We start from the raw sequence: 15,899 nt of genomic DNA on the forward strand, positions 1-15,899 counted from the left end.
TTGAAATTTCTAGCTACAATGCTTTAAAATTAAGCAGTACTTTTTAAAAAATTTTCATTTTGTAGAAGCCAAGCAAAAATATTATGAAATTTATAACATAACATTGTTTTGAAAATGTTTTTTAGTATCTATAAAAATCCAATCCTCAATCGGTAATTTCTAAATTTTGAGAGAGAAGTAGTAAGCCTAGAAGTTTTAAAATACTTTTTTAAACTTATAGCAGACTAAAAATAAATTGAATTTATGACATAACATTATTATAAAAAATTTATTTGGATACTGTAGATATCCAATCATTCGGTAAATTTAAAAATTTGAAAAAAAATATATAAGCAAGAAGTATTGAAGTTAGATGTTTGAAAATACTTAAAACTTATCGCAGAATATAAAATAGAGATTTGCCAGGGTTGTTCAGTGCGCAATCTCTCTCTTTCGGTGAGATTCTCGCTCTCCAGAGAAACAGAAACAGCTCGGCGGAAATCTCGCCGGACAGCTGCGGATTTGGCGGAGCGCTCAGAAAGAATTTCACCGTGTTTGGGGTTGCATCTACCGCGTCGCGTGACCGCATCAGAGTCCACAGCAAATCAGGAGGCCCTTGGCACACAAAATCGAGCATTTGAAGTACGAATTCGAGAGTTTTTTTTAGCGAGCGCAAAGGTAGCTGGAAAAATCGAGACAAGTGCAAAGAGTGGAAAGTAAAGTCGCGATTCTGGGCGAAACGGACTGTAAGCCGTGTTAGATAATCCCGCTTCAGTGGCGCGGTTCGCTATCGATTTAACTTTTTTCGCTTGGTTTTTCTCAAAAGGGCGCTCGCACCCTCTCTCTCTCTCTCTCTCTCTCTGTCTCTGTGTCTCTTTTCCGCACTCGATATTCCTCTCTCTTTCGCTCTCGGCCGCTTTGACTTTGTGCTTCGTCCTTGCGAGAGAATTTGCACTGGAATCGCACTTAAATCCGCCCACACCCCGCGCACCCTTCGCCCACAACTATTCACCCGTTTCCACCCGCTAGCCGTTCCACCAACCCCCCACCCCCCTTTCAACCATATTTCTGAGCCCTTTTTCTCTGGCATCCGCTTTTCTTTTCGCTTTTCATTTGGGGGCCCTTTCATTTCCACTTCGGTGTCATCAGCTTGAAATAGTTCGAGAGCCAGGAAAATTGCGAATGTCTCCACTCTTACGTAAATAAATGGAAAAGAAAACTGCATTCGAAAGGGAAACTTTGCGGAAAACTATTGGCATTATATAACTGCCCAAGTAAAAGTGAAAAGTGACTTCGAAGTGAAGCGGAAGTGCACAGTGCATAAGTGATTACAAAACAAGTTGCAAGCGCAAATGGACGAACCATTTAAACTGAATAGTTGCGGATATATAAGACAGATAAAGAGAACAATACCTAACCTTAAACGGGCTAATTAACTGCTGGCCAAGTTCATAAGCCAGCAAGAATCTGTCGTATCCCCCGAATCCCTTAATCCTCGAGGTCTTCGCCAGGCATTACACAACAAAAGTGCAGACCCAACCCCCCCGATAATTTTACCTGTGCCACCTGAGTAATTTTCCCATGCCACTTGTTCTGCTCGCGTTGTTGTTGTTCTTCTTCTAGTTTTTTTTTTTTTCGTTGCTTGTTCCATTTTTTTTAATGGCTAAATCGATATGCCAGATTCGTGCTACTGCCAATTGTCTGGGCTCTTACATAACAACAAAAAGAACTAGCTGAAATGAAAGAAGAAAGAACCAATGCCGCTGGATGGGTTCTGACTCCAAAACATTTCCCATTTCCCACAGGAAATGCCAAAAAACGGAGACAGACGGTGGACGATGGTAAATGGCAGGAAAAACCATCGAGTGGGCTGGCTGAAAAGTGGTCGGCTAGAACAGCACCTGAACTGGGTCAGTTATTGAATTTTCCGGGGCTGGCGGAAGAGGCAGGGTGTTGCATGTCCTGCGAGTTGCAAGCGAACAGCGAACGCTGATGGCTGGCTAACATGAAACTAGGCCCACTCAATCAAGCCACCCACCACAAATCATCATCATCCTATATATAGATATCAAACATAGCCTGCCGATTGGAAATCTTCCTGTTTTGGCCCGTCAGCTGCCAGTTGACCAACAACTATGAACGATTGAATGGCCGACATGACAACGGCCCCTTGGCTACCATATTGATTGGCTTTTCATTCGCTCGGCATTCAGACGTCTTGCCATGCACGGCTGTGTATCCTCAGCCGGATGGATGGTTACCTGTGTGCCATGTGCCAGAAACCCAAATCTCGCTGGTGGCCAGAACGGGGCGTATGCGTAATATTTCGTACCCTGTAAGCCTGTACTCTGTCTGCCCAATGCGACTACCGCCCCATATTTTGTTTTGGAGTGGGCAACCCAACTGCAGTGCTCTAGAATCTATGGCTTCAGTGCATTGCACTTTTCTCGATTACGTGCCAATTGATGGCTGGGCGGGGGGAGTGGCGGGGTTTTGTGGTTTTGAATGGGGCCCAAATGGCCAGCGCAACTGCAGGCAGTCCCGGAAATGGGATGACAATGTAATTACTTGAGTGGCCAGGAAATTGGCTGTTCAAATTCAAAGTGAAGTCACCGCGGGGGTCGAAAAGTGGGTCTAAAAGGGGAACTAATAAGGGGACCTAATAAGGGGTCATATAAGTTTAGTATCGATCAATATTTGATAGTAGTTAAGGAAAAGGAAAATTTAATGAGCTCTATGAGTAAAGTTCTTAGGGTCAAAAATCTATAAAATCGTATTAAAAACATATGACACATATTGTAATCAATATGAAAGATGCTTAAATATGCTCTTAAATATTTTAAATATGTAGTTGAATACGTTCTTATGTTAGATGGTTATGTTAAAAAAGTACTACATTGTAAAATAATGTAATCAGATTTGAGGACAATCCCGTAAGCAAAGCCCAACAAAGCCTTTTCACTTGACAGAAGTATAAAAAAGGAAGGAAAAGGAAAATAGATTCAGCCGACAATTGGAGGAAAATGGAAAAAAGGGGGTTGGAAAGCCCATCGAAAGCACTTGGCCACAAATCGCAAACGTGAGCTAAACTATTAAAAGCGCCTGGGAGTGGGGCAGATAATACGAAGGTGGGGTTTTCCGATGGGCGGTACGTATTGGTAATTTGTTACCTAGCTACCGAGTACCGTTAGCAATTACCCACCATCCGGAAAAAATGGGAAAAAAAGTGGCAGTGTTGGGTGGGAAAATCAATTGGTGTGGGGGAGGGGGGCTGCAGTTGCAGCTGTAGCTGCGTTCGAGCAATCATTGCAATCCAATTAAATGGACATTCGATCCCAAGTCAAGAAGAAATATACCAAAAAAGAAACATGGGTGAAAATTGGAAAACAGCAACAACGAGCAAATAGCTCGTCGTTCGAATGCGTTCCACATGGGATCCATTGGCTCACTAATTGGGTCGCTAGAGGGCGCGCGTCATCGGTGAGCAAGAAGGAGAGAGAGAGAACGAGCGAGCGAGTGTGTTGCATTGCGCCGTCGCCTTGCCGTCCCTTTCCGCCCCTCAACGCTTCCTTCCAAAACGCATTTGTCTTCCTCTTTTTTTCCGCTGCGTCCCACTTTTTGTTTTTGCCCCTTTCGCTTTGCGTCTTCTCTCCTTTTGCGTTTATTTTCGCCACCGCGATTTTCACTTTTCATTGCAGTCGAATTATATTGTACAAAAAAAAATCGGCGAACGTCATCGGGTTATTAGGAAATGCGCACAAAATTTACTTGCCTAACTTACCGAAATTAATTTTGTTTAGGCTAATATGCTGATATAGCATCGTATCAGCATCAGCACGCAAATTGTCCAACGAAGGGAACTCGTCACCGAAACAAATTGTTGCTCCAGCCGCCGGGCAGAGAAGAAGTGAAAACATAAGCTCAAAAAGCAAATAAAACTAATTGAAATAAATCCAAATACATACAAAATGTCGCCGTTCATGGAGAAGACGTTGTTGTTGTTAGGCGTGCTCTGCTGCATACAAGGTAAGCCAAAGCCCCAAAGTTTATGCAATGCAAAAAAACATAAAGTCCCCCATCCACACTCACATACACTCACATACACATGCGTATGCAGCCCCATGAACACACACACACATTTACACACACACTGACGCAGTTCGAAGCCCTGACATTTGGCTTTATATAAATGCACTATATGCTGTGCCATAATTGCAAAGTCGAATTTTTATGTAGAATCTATAGAATACTATATAATGCACATATGTATATGTATGTATGTAGAAGGTCAAGGGATCAACAGATGCTCATCTTATTTTGGCAATAGATTTTTTGGATTTTATTTTTCCGAAATAATATTTATGCATAGAAATTGGCAATCTGCCGATCAAACCCAATTCCAAAGTGGCTAAATTTAATCGTATCTAATCCAATTTAAGCCGCATTTATGTACATATGTAAATTCAAGCTTTTAATCATAAACCGCAAATTAAGTGGATTAAGCTAACTAAAAGATACTTTAATAGGATTATTTAGATACGATGTGAGGATGGACAGGAGATGACTTCATCTATGTAAATCGTTCATAAATCTGAAACGCTGTCTAGTATAAGATATTCCAGTTTATACTATCTTACTATCTTATCTATAATCGTATTAGTAGTACTTGCTGTAATATTACTAATAAATAACAACTTTACTTAATTTGCAGTGACCACTGCCCTGATGTGCTACGACTGCAACAGCGAGTTCGATCCCCGCTGCGGCGATCCCTTCGAGCCGTACTCCATTGGCGAGGTGAACTGCAGCAAACAGGAGCCTCTGGAGCATCTGAAGGACAAATACAAGCCCACCCTGTGCCGCAAAACCGTGCAAAAGAGTAGGTCCACAATAGTAACTTTAAAAAGTCGATAACTAATGCCAACTAATGCTTCATAGTTTACGGGAAGACCCGGATTGTGCGTGGATGCGGATACATCCCAGACGAAAACACCGACAACAAGTGCGTGAGACGCTCGGGAACCCACGACGTGGCCGCCATCTACTGCTCCTGCACCAAGGATCTGTGCAACGGGGCCAACTCGCCTGCTGGCCAGTGGATGATGCTGCCCCTCATTGTGGCCGCCGGATTGGCGCTCCTGCTGAACTCGAGGCACACAATACGATTCCAGAGCTCGTAAATTGGGCTCGAATTAGCGTTTCATTGCGTTCAACTGTACTTATCGTTTTTGAGTTTGTTTTCAATGGTTTTTCGATTCAGTTCTGCAGTTGATGCTCATTTAGTTGCATAATTTACTTTAATATATCATTTAATGTGTTCGTAAGCGTAAATTGAATAAGAATAATACGGAAATTAACTTACCTTATGCGTTCGCATGCATTATATAAATCAAACAGGATAAAATCGAAAAAGGTAACACACACTCTCTTGGGGGCAGTAATAAAATAATAACCTTTTTTAAGCCTTTGTTCGAAATTAATTTTAAAATACAGAAAAACTGCCAGTAAATGTCTCCGCCTAAAAAAAAAAATTCAACCGTCGACCCTAAAAAAAAGTCCTTAGTAAGAAATGCAGATCCTTGATCTACAACATAAGTCGTAACCCAAAATAATTCAAAATCAGCGATGTAGGAATGCCTTTTTCCACGAGATCAAGCGAAAAAGGGTTTCTTACTAAAAACTGCGTTCTCCTCTTTGGTTTTTTTTTAAAGTATTTCCATTTTAGTTTATAACTGGGTGAATCTTTAAAGGCTTGCCCTTCAAGAAACCTGTAAGTGCAAATTTTAAAGACGAACATCTATCTATTTGCGATAAATACTTTGCAGTAACCAGGATTATTTTATTATTTGGTGTCATATTATATGTTGGGATTTTATCTACAACCTTTTTGGAAGGTAATCCATAGTTTCATTTGATTTATAAGCTTTTGTTCTGTGAACTAGTCTCAAAATTTGAGATCTGTTTTTTGCAATTCAATAAAATAAATGAGGAAGGGCATCCTCAAAGGCAAACCCTTTATGAAACCGATTAGTGCAAGTTCTAAGGATGAACACCAATCTTTACGGCAAAGAAGTTGCAATAATTTGGTATTCATAACTCATTTGGAAGCAGAAAATCAATTTTCGTAGTGAGAAAATTAAGAGAATAGCATTGAAATTTATACAGAGTAAATAAATGAAACCAAAGGAGAATCCATCAAATACTAAATACGAGAAGGAAATAATAAAGTTTGTCCATTGTAGGCTTCACGAAAACTAAACCATACTATATAGCCATGAGATCCCTATGATACATTTTCAACGGATTTCCGCGAAATTCCGGCGGAAGTGGAGCTGCTAGCATGGCTGATATACATAAATCTTCCTAATACTTTAGACGGAAAGTCCATAAACATTTTGATTTGTGTCCCCAATGCGATTCGAACACAAACCGAGGTACAGTCAACACAAAACATTGCAAGATATTAATAAACAGAAACACTAGCCAACATATAAAAACCAGTTACAAACACATCATTTTGTGTAGAAAACAAAAGCAAAAAACAAAGATATATATATACATGAGAAATTGCATAAATTATATAACATTATATTTATTTAGTTAAATATTATTAAGAATTATACGGAAAGATAATAAGATAAATACAGAGAGAAGCGAGAGCATATGTAGATAAACCTAACTAATTTTAATTTATAAAATAATAACAAACACTAGCCGTTGGTATCGTAATAGTGAAAAAATAAGAGAGTAATTAAATGGCGAAAAAGAAGGAAATTTAAAATCAATACCCCATTAACTAGTCACAGTACTTAAGGTTCCACAACTAAACCGATTACGATGGATAATTTCGATTTTGTTCTTCATCCGCAACGATTTTCCAAGGAAGTACCCTAAATATTGCAACTCAAGCACATCCAGAACAAAAAACAAAAAACAAAGAAAAACCTAATAAAACACAAGATCACGCAATCTTTATAAACTGCAAAATTATTGAAATAATAAAAATCGTTAAATCACCTTTCAGCGTGAATCATATCATTGAGCTTTGCTTCACAAGAAGACGGGAAGACATTCTAAACCAAAAATAAAAACTAAAAACTAAAAACCTAAACTAAAACAAAACAAAATGCAAACACAACGTACATACATATATTTCAAATTATTTAACGCAATTGAAATATAATAACGAGAAGTATTTATAATAACAACGTTTCCAAACAAGTTACTGAAACTTAAAAAATTTACGAGAACTAAGATTAAGAAATCTACAGAAAGAACACACACCAAAAAAAAGAAGCTTTTGTCTGCGCTGGCTGAGTCGAATATTCTATAACCATAAATATAATACCTAAATATTATATATATCTATATAATTTCCTTTCGTTTTTATATCACAGCAACACGGATAGCAACAAAATGGGAAACTTATTTATTATGCAAGAGAAACATAACAGAAAAAGAAAACACTGCAAAGATAATAGTATAAAATCCATAAGCAGATCAAAGATGCGAAAAACAAGAAAAGAAAAGAAAATAAAGTGAACTTGTTAATTTTTAGCATTTAAGTCTGTAAAGCTCCGCTTGTAGATGAAAAATCAATAAATAAACTAAATAAAATGGTAAATTCAATAAATGGAGACAAAAAAGCTGTAAGCTTTCACAACAAAAAACCAAACGATACTTTTTGGTAGAAGACGGGGGATTTTTTTTCAAGATTACTCTTTATGTAATATTCAAGATCTCGATGAATTATCTTAGCTTTATTTGAGATATTCCCAAATCTATTTCTTGGATGGTTCTATTACTATTCTTCTATTCTATGAACTATCATAGATATAGATAGGCACACTCTTAAGGTATCATCATAGTGTTATTATAGATATTCCCGAATCTGTTACTCGAATTCTAGTTGATTTAAAGATAATGCGTCTATAATAATAATAATAGTATTGCTTACTAGCATTAAGTTTTTTTAAAGAACTTACAGCATCTACTGAATCCGAAACAAAATCATCATATAAAAATTTACACATAAAACTTAAGTTTATTAACTTGAAATAAGGTCAAATCGGAATCCTTCTTAGGCAAGCGCACTGGGAAAGACGGCATTCTTGGCAATGGGCTGATTGGACCTGCGCACGATCCTGATGTAACCCTCCTCGCCCCACGTGTCGCCGAAGGAGTTCAGGCAGCGCCAGTAGTCCAGATTGGAGTCCACGTCGTGATCGTAGCCCACGACCACCAGGAACTGTGAGCTCTTTGGATTGGTCAGGGCACGCGTCTCCTGGACATAGACGCCACTGGAGTACTGCATGAATCCAAAGGTAGCCGGATTGTACTCGACTATGACGGGGAATCCATTCGATACGTAACGCATTACGGCGGCATCATCGTTGTCGGCCACCGTGGAATAGCCGGCCAACTTCACGCCCACTGACACAGAGGATGGGGGCTGGCACATACCCGGCGTTTTCAGGCTATTGTTATTCGGATAGTCCACCTCCGGATAGAGATACGCATCTGTCAGCTGGGTGAGATAGTTGAGGGCAGCCAGGGGCGTCTGGGTGCTGCATCCGGTGCCCATGCCCGCACAGTCCAGCAGCTGCTGGGCGGACAAGGACGAGGGCAGAGGATTGGCTGTCTGCACGGCATTCATGATCTCCACGGCCTTGGCGGTGGCATAGGCCCAACTACTGCTGCAGTTCACGCCCTGATCCTCCACCGCCACGGTGAGTCCGAAATCCGTGATAATGTCAAAGCTGGCAGATGCCGCTTGACTGGCCGGTGGATCACTGGCCGCCGAGGTCACCGTATTCACGGCTTTGGGCAGCAGGGCTGCGAACTGGATGAGCCGGATGTCCGAGAACTGATTCACTGCCTCGCGGTAGGTGGTGCGATTCCTATCGGCCTGGGCATTGTGCTGCGCCACCTGGTTGCGGTTGTAGATGAAGTAGTAGTTGGCGAAGTTGCGAGCCGAAGTTGAGGCATAGGTCTTGTTGAAATTGTCCTGTAAATGGAAAGATTTGAATTCCATTACTCAATACAATCCTTTTCAATGCCATAAGATACAAGATATAATTTCTAATTAAATCCCATCCAGACTTTGTTTTCTTGATGACTCACATACCTCGTAAGTTTGAAAGTCCACTAGATCCTGGCCATGATTAAAGGCCCATCCACTGTCGATGGTTAGTAGAAGGCAGCAAAGTAGCAACTTGAACATGACGAAAACCCAAATCCGCACCAACTAATGCCGCCAGAACCATGGAACGATCTTTTATAGGCACCGGCAAACTCTCCTTCTGATTGCAAACGCAAATAGAAGTTTACCAAAGCGACTTACTTTCGCAAGAAAAGTGCAAATACTCGTAGATTTCTACGAGGCCTTGAATTCGCACTTGGCCAGCAGCACTCAAACGTACTATCCGTAGTATTCATATTCCGGGTTGGGTCTCCTCGATAAGCCGACGTTGGTAGGAAAAGTCGGGGTGCGCTTTGTTTGCCCAATAAACTTGTCAAATGCCCCGTTTCGTATCGTTGCGATTCGGCGGTGGGTTCTCGTATCTCTGTTAATTCGAAATCCCCACTGGCCCAGTTCAGAAAAAAACACCCAAGCCCATATGCCCATGGAGCATCGTAAACGCCCCTCTAATGCCAACTTATCGTTTAGTCTTCAGGTTTTGTCTTCAGCGCAGGCATGATTAATCACAGTCATACTTTGTGGCGCCCATAAAAGTTGCAACAGCGTTGATAGATAGATACGTAGATGGAAAGATACATAGACAGATAGATAGATAGGCCCGTTGGAAGACTTGGCCAAATTGCTGTAAACCAAGTGCTAAGTGAGTTGTTTGGTAATTTCCATTGCGGTAGTCTAGCATATACTACAGGTAGTATATATTCGAAGTAGTAATGAGGGATCATCTTGAAATTTTGCAAATATGTAGGTAAGTCCATAAGGGATTTCAGCAGTCAATGAACTTTTTAGTAGACGCAACAACAAATTCAGATTCCACGAATCTGTTAATTGAAATGCAAATAAATTGGCCACTAATCAATCTCTTCATGGTTCAATTTCAATTTATAGTTATTGAAAGTCGAGACCATTATTCATCCGTCTGCATCTTTATCATTCTGTAATTGTATTATTTACATAAAAATCAAAGTGTTATTTATTTACAAGGGATATAATAGTACAAACTACTTAGAGACGCTTTAAAAACTTTCCTAAAACTTTGCTTGCTGCATTGAAATTTGTAATCCTATAGGCGCTACAACTGTGACTTCGATCTCATCAATTATTAACTATTTAAAAACATGTTTGACTATTTTCTCTTTTGTTTCAAATGAGTTAATATGCGTTGTTATAGCCACCAACACATTAGGCAATCGACAATTACTAAGCATGCATATAATGGAGACAGCTATAGACCCATAAACCAGATAGCCCGTCGAAATGAAGATGAATATGCTCTTGTCGGTATTCCAAAAGTTTCAAATTGGTGGCCCATCCAGTTTTGGCCATATGTCCCACGGTCCAGCTCCAGACTCTATAAAACCAAGGTGTGCGGGTCGAGCGCCGCTTATAATCTCGCCGGTCTTCGAGTCTTCAGCATCTTCGAATAGTTTTGTGATTTGTGAACGCGGAAGGTGTTTTGAACATATCATTCCCAGATATCCATAAAAGGTGATTAAGTCGATCTTTTCAACATATTGTGTCGTGTGTGTTGTTATTTTTCGATTCATAATGGTCCGTCGAAGACAAGAGAACTGCAATTGCTTACATTCGACTCGAAATTTGATTTTAAACAGGGGAATCCATCGCCTTTCACCGGGCACAGCATGTGATCAGTATTTTATGGCAACGAAAGTGAAATCTTAGCCTGCGGTTGCCTAATCTAGATTTGATTTTGATTTATTTGGGCCCTCGATGGAGCCAATTTGGGAGCTGAGGAAATAAAAGGAGAGACGAAGCCGCGAAATCATTCATACATTTCGAAATTCATCCGAATCGAATGCTTGCACTAATGTAATTATGCTAAGCATATGCAAATTAGCTCATTCACCCAGTAATTATTCACGTCTCATCGGTGATCGAATTCGTAAAACAGACCGGAAATACGAACAGCGAATGCTCTGCTAGTTTCAAAAGTCTATTTAATTTGGTAAGATCGAATAAAGTTGAGAAATTAAGACAGCGCATGATTAATTACCCATTAACGCGATTGCTGACAGAAGCGGATAGTCAGCGTGATAGAAAAAACCAATAATAATTAGTTTTTTATTCGTTTAATCGATCATTATGTTTTTGATTGTCTTAGAAACAATGTTGATTTCTGCATAGGCGATCATTAAACGGTTTAGTTTCTTCAAAACCAAGCTTGTTAAACAAACAATTTATTAGTTTCTTTGTTTTATTTTGGTTTTGCCAAACATTGTACTTACTCAAATTACTCAAAAAGACATAACATCATTTCTTATGTCAATGAAGACACTCCACTGAATATTTACCAATAAAAAGTATCTACTGGATAAACATTTTAATATCGAATAAACGCATAGATTTTGAGTGTGGCCTGTTTTCAAATTGTGCAGATTTTCTAGGAAGCAACGTTGCTTTTAATATGTCCATAAATAAATATTTATAGCGGCTCCACTTATAGGAAACTTCACGATCTGCACGGCAGGTTGGTTCGATTGGAGGTGAATGAACGGGTCGAGTTGCGGCCAAGTGATTAACGTTGACAGATAGATGTGGCAAGAAAAGGGGCATGAAAAGGGGTCGCGGGATGCGATGAGATGGGATGGGATGGTGTAACTATGTATTGGCCAAGTGGTTACCTAACGCTTTCCACTCGCTCTGCTGTCCACCGTTCCAGATGCGGATGTGCTCAACGATGTGGCTGCAGATGACGCTGGGACTGGCCCTGCTGGGTGCTGTGTCATTGCAGCAACTGCAGTCGTTTCCCAAGCTCTGCGATGTGCAAAACTTCGACGACTTCCTCCGGCAGACGGGCAAGGTGTACTCGGATGAGGAGCGAGTCTATCGCGAGAGCATCTTCGCGGCCAAGATGTCGCTGATCACGCTGAGCAATAAGAACGCCGACAACGGCGTGTCCGGATTCCGGCTGGGCGTCAATACGCTGGCCGACATGACCAGAAAGGAGATAGCCACCTTGCTGGGCTCCAAAATCTCCGAATTTGGCGAGTAAGTAGCACCATCTTACGCATATCTAGAGCTCGGGGGAAGTCCCCTTTTTGGCCATAAACGAATTATCACCCAGCTTATAACTTTCAAACGGGTTTCGGTATCGTCGTCCATATGATTTGTAACGTTACGTAGGTGCCGATTGGTTTCCCGGTTATGCTAATCAAGAAATCAGAATTGATCAAATATTCCGACCATAGGTTTGTGGTTTCCCGAAAACTATAACCAAATGGGTGGAAACAAACAAAACCCTTCCATATCGAACTTATTTATTACGACGAAGCTCCATAACAAATGTTTCATAACTTATCGGTTGTTTGTCATACATTTAAGAACATTATGAATAACATTTAAATGTAGTCTGGTTGCCACTTAAGTAAGCTACTAATTTGCTTTAATCTTTGCTTAACGGAATACTAAAATGTTTTACTTACCTTGCAGGAGATATACGAATGGCCATATCAACTTTGTGACTGCCAGGAATCCGGCGAGTGCCAATCTTCCCGAGATGTTCGATTGGCGCGAGAAGGGCGGAGTGACGCCACCGGGATTCCAGGGTGTGGGATGCGGTGCCTGCTGGTCGTTCGCCACCACAGGAGCGCTCGAAGGACATCTATTCCGGCGGACTGGAGTGCTGGCCTCGCTGTCGCAGCAGAATCTGGTGGACTGTGCCGATGACTACGGCAACATGGGCTGTGACGGTGGCTTCCAGGAGTACGGTTTCGAGTACATACGCGATCACGGTGTAACGCTGGCCAACAAATATCCGTACACACAGACGGAGATGCAGTGCCGTCAGAACGAAACCGCCGGACGTCCACCGCGCGAGAGTCTGGTGAAAATTCGCGATTATGCCACCATTACTCCCGGGGATGAGGAGAAGATGAAGGAGGTGATTGCCACGTTGGGACCGTTGGCGTGCTCCATGAACGCGGACACCATTTCGTTTGAGCAGTACAGCGGTGGCATCTACGAGGACGAGGAGTGCAATCAGGGCGAACTGAATCACTCGGTAACCGTGGTGGGCTATGGAACGGAAAATGGACGCGACTACTGGATCATCAAGAACTCGTACTCTCAGAATTGGGGCGAGGGCGGCTTTATGCGCATCCTCCGGAATGCAGGTGGATTCTGCGGCATCGCCAGCGAGTGCAGCTACCCCATTCTGTAGGCTCACAACTGCGCCATGCAATTAGTTAGATAGTATAGTCAATTAAAAACCACGAATTTATAACTTTGTTACTGTAGTCGTAAGCTGTGTGGGTCACCACATCGATTCCATGAGTCACGCGGTTAATAAATGAAACAAGTGCCTTATCGGTTTGTGTTGCTTTCTGGGGAAATTCTGAGAAATTGGATCGTAGTCTTAACGGCTATGCACACAAAAATTAATTTTCGGTCTTATTTATTTTTTGAGAAACATTTTCTTAATGAAGAACAACGCTGTGTGGGAAGTTGTTTGAGAAAGTAATAAATTTCAATTTGGCAAAGTGGATAGAAAATGAACAATGCACACATAACCGTATAACCGTGTAAATTTGCGACAAATTTAATATAAACAAGAAATAACGCTACAGTCGGGTGTCACGACTAATGCATACCCGTTAATCAGAAAAAGCTGCAAGCAGCGTAACGTTTGTTTACAGCATTTGTGTGGAAAACACATACATATCTAGAATGTAGTTGTTACATTCCTATCAACGAGCCTAGTATTCCCGCCGAGTAATGGGTATAAAAACGGGGCTTAAATTTCAAATTAATTTAATTCAATACTATTGCAACAAATCATAAAGCAATTATGCCAGTTGTTATATATTTGGTGGGCAAGGTCACGTAAATGCAGTTACTCTTTTAAAAGATCAACACTTAAGAGAAAAGAGAGCAAAAGAAATCGCTCTCGTTGTCGGTTTTTATTTAGATTTCTCTCTGAATGCAGCTGATTTTGAGTACTTGCAATTATATATGTATGTATTCCCCATATAATTCGCGATTCTGGCAGTGCGGAGCGCAGTACGAGAAAAGTGTTCAAGATGACCTCAGCTCGAATTTTACTTGGCGTCCCACTGCTCCTGTATTTGATGGGCGTGGCTCTGGGCGTACCAGTAAGCACATCATCACCTGCTACACAAAAAATCAATCCAGAGATTGGGGTTACTACTGGGAAAAGCGACGCTGACTCATCGACACCCACAATTGAACACACCTCTGGCTTATCTGAGTTCGAGGAGGAATGCCAGTTTGCATGGCAAAGGTTCTTGGTAAGTTTTTTGATCGCATAATTCCAAGAAAGGGTATCGTTCAAGGAAGTTATTTGTATACACTCCAAGGTCGACTTTGATGTACACTACGATAATGACTACGAACGGCAAAAGCGACGTGATATATTCTGCGAAAATTGGCAAAAAGTTCGCGATCACAATTTGAAATACGATTTGGGAGTTGTCAGCTTCAAGAAGGGTATCAACCAGTGGAGTGATCTTACCTTTGAAGAGTGGAAAGAGAAACAAACTCCCAAAGTTATGCCAGAAATCGCTAGTGAATCATCAAAGGAGGAGCGAGACAAAGTCAATTGCCAGGCTGCATGGGAAAAGTTTTTGGTAAGATTAGCTAGGTTATTAAAACCAACTTGGTATTAATATGTATGATATGAATTACAGATTGACTTTGGAGCGCAGTATAAGAATGCAAATGAAACCGAGAAACGCCGCAATGTATTTTGTGCAAACTGGAGGGCGATTGTGGAGCACAATGTGCAGTATGAAAAGTGGGCAGAGCCCTTCAAGAGGGACATAAATCAGTGGACTGATCATACTATTGAGGAACGATCTAGTCCTGCTCCCGAGATTCGTAAGGAAGAAGCCACTACATCTACATCCGAAATAGATAATGATAATATCATATGCCAGCCGGCTTGGGAGAAGTTCCTGGTAAGATATGGTTGGGTATTTAAAGAATTTTTATTAAAGTTGCTTTTATCAATTGCAGATTGACTTTAAGCCGTCTTATCAAGATGATACTGAAACCGAAAAGCGACGAAATGTATTTTGCGACAACTTTAAGTCGATACATAAGCACAATGTTCAATTCGATTTGGGAAATATTTCTTTTAAGAAGGGTATAAATCAGTGGAGTGATTTGACCGTTGAGGAGTGGAAAAACAAACAACGACCTGCTTTTAATCCAGAGTTTTCTAAAGTTGAAGCTACTACAAAAATATCTAAGGATAAGAGGGATGATAATACATGTCAGGCAGCATGGAAAAAGTTTTTGGTAATATTTGGCTTGCAATGTAAATAGAATTTGAGAATTTGAATGAATATATCTTTATTACAGATTGATTTCGGTGCGAAATATCAAGATGAAAAAGAAACAGAAAAACGCCGAACTATATTTTGCGACAATTGGAAAGCGATTCAGGAACACAATGAGCAGTTCGAATTGGGAGTGGAATCTTTCAAGAAGGGCATAAATCAGTGGAGTGATCTAACTGTAGAAGAGTGGAAAACCAAACAACGACCTAATTTAGCTCCAGAGTTTTCAAAAGAAGAAACGACTACAAAAATAAGCAAGGAGAAGAAATACAAAAAAAATGTTTTTTAAAAACTAGATGATAAGATATTGTACCGAGTACATTTTCAGATGAAATGTTTGTCACCTTTTAAATACACGCAAAAATATTGCTACTAACGCAAAGAGAATACCTTAGTGATTT

The 15,899-nt window shown here is 40.6% G+C and overlaps 4 protein-coding genes across 10 annotated transcripts; 3 read left to right on the forward strand and 1 right to left on the reverse strand.

Annotated features, from left to right (window-relative positions):
* Window positions 1-510: 510 nt before the first annotated feature.
* On the forward strand, window positions 511-7,643 carry CG6329 (uncharacterized protein). Of its 6 annotated transcripts, none has more exons than NM_001299464.1 (4): window positions 511-725; window positions 3,780-4,005; window positions 4,691-4,858; window positions 4,918-7,643. In NM_001299464.1, the coding sequence occupies exons 2-4, from the start codon at window positions 3,948-3,950 to the stop codon at window positions 5,157-5,159; spliced, it is 468 nt and encodes a 155-aa protein (NP_001286393.1). In that variant the 5' UTR covers window positions 511-725; window positions 3,780-3,947; the 3' UTR covers window positions 5,160-7,643. The 6 variants fall into 6 exon arrangements, with proteins under 6 accessions (NP_001286393.1, NP_725328.1, NP_610904.1 ...); NM_166011.3 differs by having other exon boundaries at window positions 511-621; window positions 4,918-7,054; NM_137060.3 differs by having other exon boundaries at window positions 511-657; window positions 4,918-5,499.
* Window positions 7,644-7,714: 71 nt separating this feature from the next.
* CG6337 (uncharacterized protein) lies at window positions 7,715-9,236 on the reverse strand. 2 transcript variants are annotated; one of them, NM_001299466.1, is made up of 2 exons: window positions 9,107-9,236; window positions 7,715-8,986 (listed from the first exon to the last, which is right to left on the reverse strand). In NM_001299466.1, the coding sequence occupies exons 1-2, from the start codon at window positions 9,200-9,202 to the stop codon at window positions 8,060-8,062; spliced, it is 1,023 nt and encodes a 340-aa protein (NP_001286395.1). In that variant the 5' UTR covers window positions 9,203-9,236; the 3' UTR covers window positions 7,715-8,059. The 2 variants fall into 2 exon arrangements, with proteins under 2 accessions (NP_001286395.1, NP_610905.1); NM_137061.3 differs by having other exon boundaries at window positions 8,000-8,986.
* A 1,322-nt stretch (window positions 9,237-10,558) lies between these two features.
* On the forward strand, window positions 10,559-13,503 carry CtsL2 (Cathepsin L2). Its single transcript, NM_137062.3, has 3 exons — window positions 10,559-10,666; window positions 11,859-12,187; window positions 12,629-13,503. The coding sequence occupies exons 2-3, from the start codon at window positions 11,859-11,861 to the stop codon at window positions 13,356-13,358; spliced, it is 1,059 nt and encodes a 352-aa protein (NP_610906.1). The 5' UTR covers window positions 10,559-10,666; the 3' UTR covers window positions 13,359-13,503.
* A 689-nt stretch (window positions 13,504-14,192) lies between these two features.
* On the forward strand, window positions 14,193-15,883 carry CG6357 (uncharacterized protein). Its single transcript, NM_137063.3, has 5 exons — window positions 14,193-14,445; window positions 14,515-14,784; window positions 14,845-15,114; window positions 15,173-15,457; window positions 15,521-15,883. The coding sequence occupies exons 1-5, from the start codon at window positions 14,218-14,220 to the stop codon at window positions 15,785-15,787; spliced, it is 1,320 nt and encodes a 439-aa protein (NP_610907.1). The 5' UTR covers window positions 14,193-14,217; the 3' UTR covers window positions 15,788-15,883.
* Window positions 15,884-15,899: the final 16 nt, after the last annotated feature.

The sequence above is a fragment of the Drosophila melanogaster genome, chromosome 2R, assembly GCF_000001215.4.
Source record: "Drosophila melanogaster chromosome 2R".
Taxonomy (NCBI): domain Eukaryota; kingdom Metazoa; phylum Arthropoda; class Insecta; order Diptera; family Drosophilidae; genus Drosophila; species Drosophila melanogaster.

Excerpts from the sequence above, each read along its gene's own strand:
- CG6357 (NM_137063.3), top strand. The coding sequence starts at position 14,218 with ATGACCTCAGCTCGAATTTTACTTGGCGTCCCACTGCTCCTGTATTTG. Across the intron at positions 14,446-14,514 it reads TTGCATGGCAAAGGTTCTTG|GTCGACTTTGATGTACACTA; the intron begins GTAAGTTTTTTG and ends ATACACTCCAAG. Across the intron at positions 14,785-14,844 it reads CTGCATGGGAAAAGTTTTTG|ATTGACTTTGGAGCGCAGTA; the intron begins GTAAGATTAGCT and ends TATGAATTACAG.
- CG6329 (NM_001299464.1), top strand. The coding sequence starts at position 3,948 with ATGTCGCCGTTCATGGAGAAGACGTTGTTGTTGTTAGGCGTGCTCTGC. Across the intron at positions 4,006-4,690 it reads CGTGCTCTGCTGCATACAAG|TGACCACTGCCCTGATGTGC; the intron begins GTAAGCCAAAGC and ends CTTAATTTGCAG. Across the intron at positions 4,859-4,917 it reads CCGCAAAACCGTGCAAAAGA|TTTACGGGAAGACCCGGATT; the intron begins GTAGGTCCACAA and ends AATGCTTCATAG.
- CtsL2 (NM_137062.3), top strand. The coding sequence starts at position 11,859 with ATGCGGATGTGCTCAACGATGTGGCTGCAGATGACGCTGGGACTGGCC. Across the intron at positions 12,188-12,628 it reads AAAATCTCCGAATTTGGCGA|GAGATATACGAATGGCCATA; the intron begins GTAAGTAGCACC and ends CTTACCTTGCAG.
- CG6337 (NM_001299466.1), bottom strand. The coding sequence starts at position 9,202 with ATGTTCAAGTTGCTACTTTGCTGCCTTCTACTAACCATCGACAGTGGA. Across the intron at positions 8,987-9,106 it reads TGGACTTTCAAACTTACGAG|GACAATTTCAACAAGACCTA; the intron begins GTATGTGAGTCA and ends TTCCATTTACAG.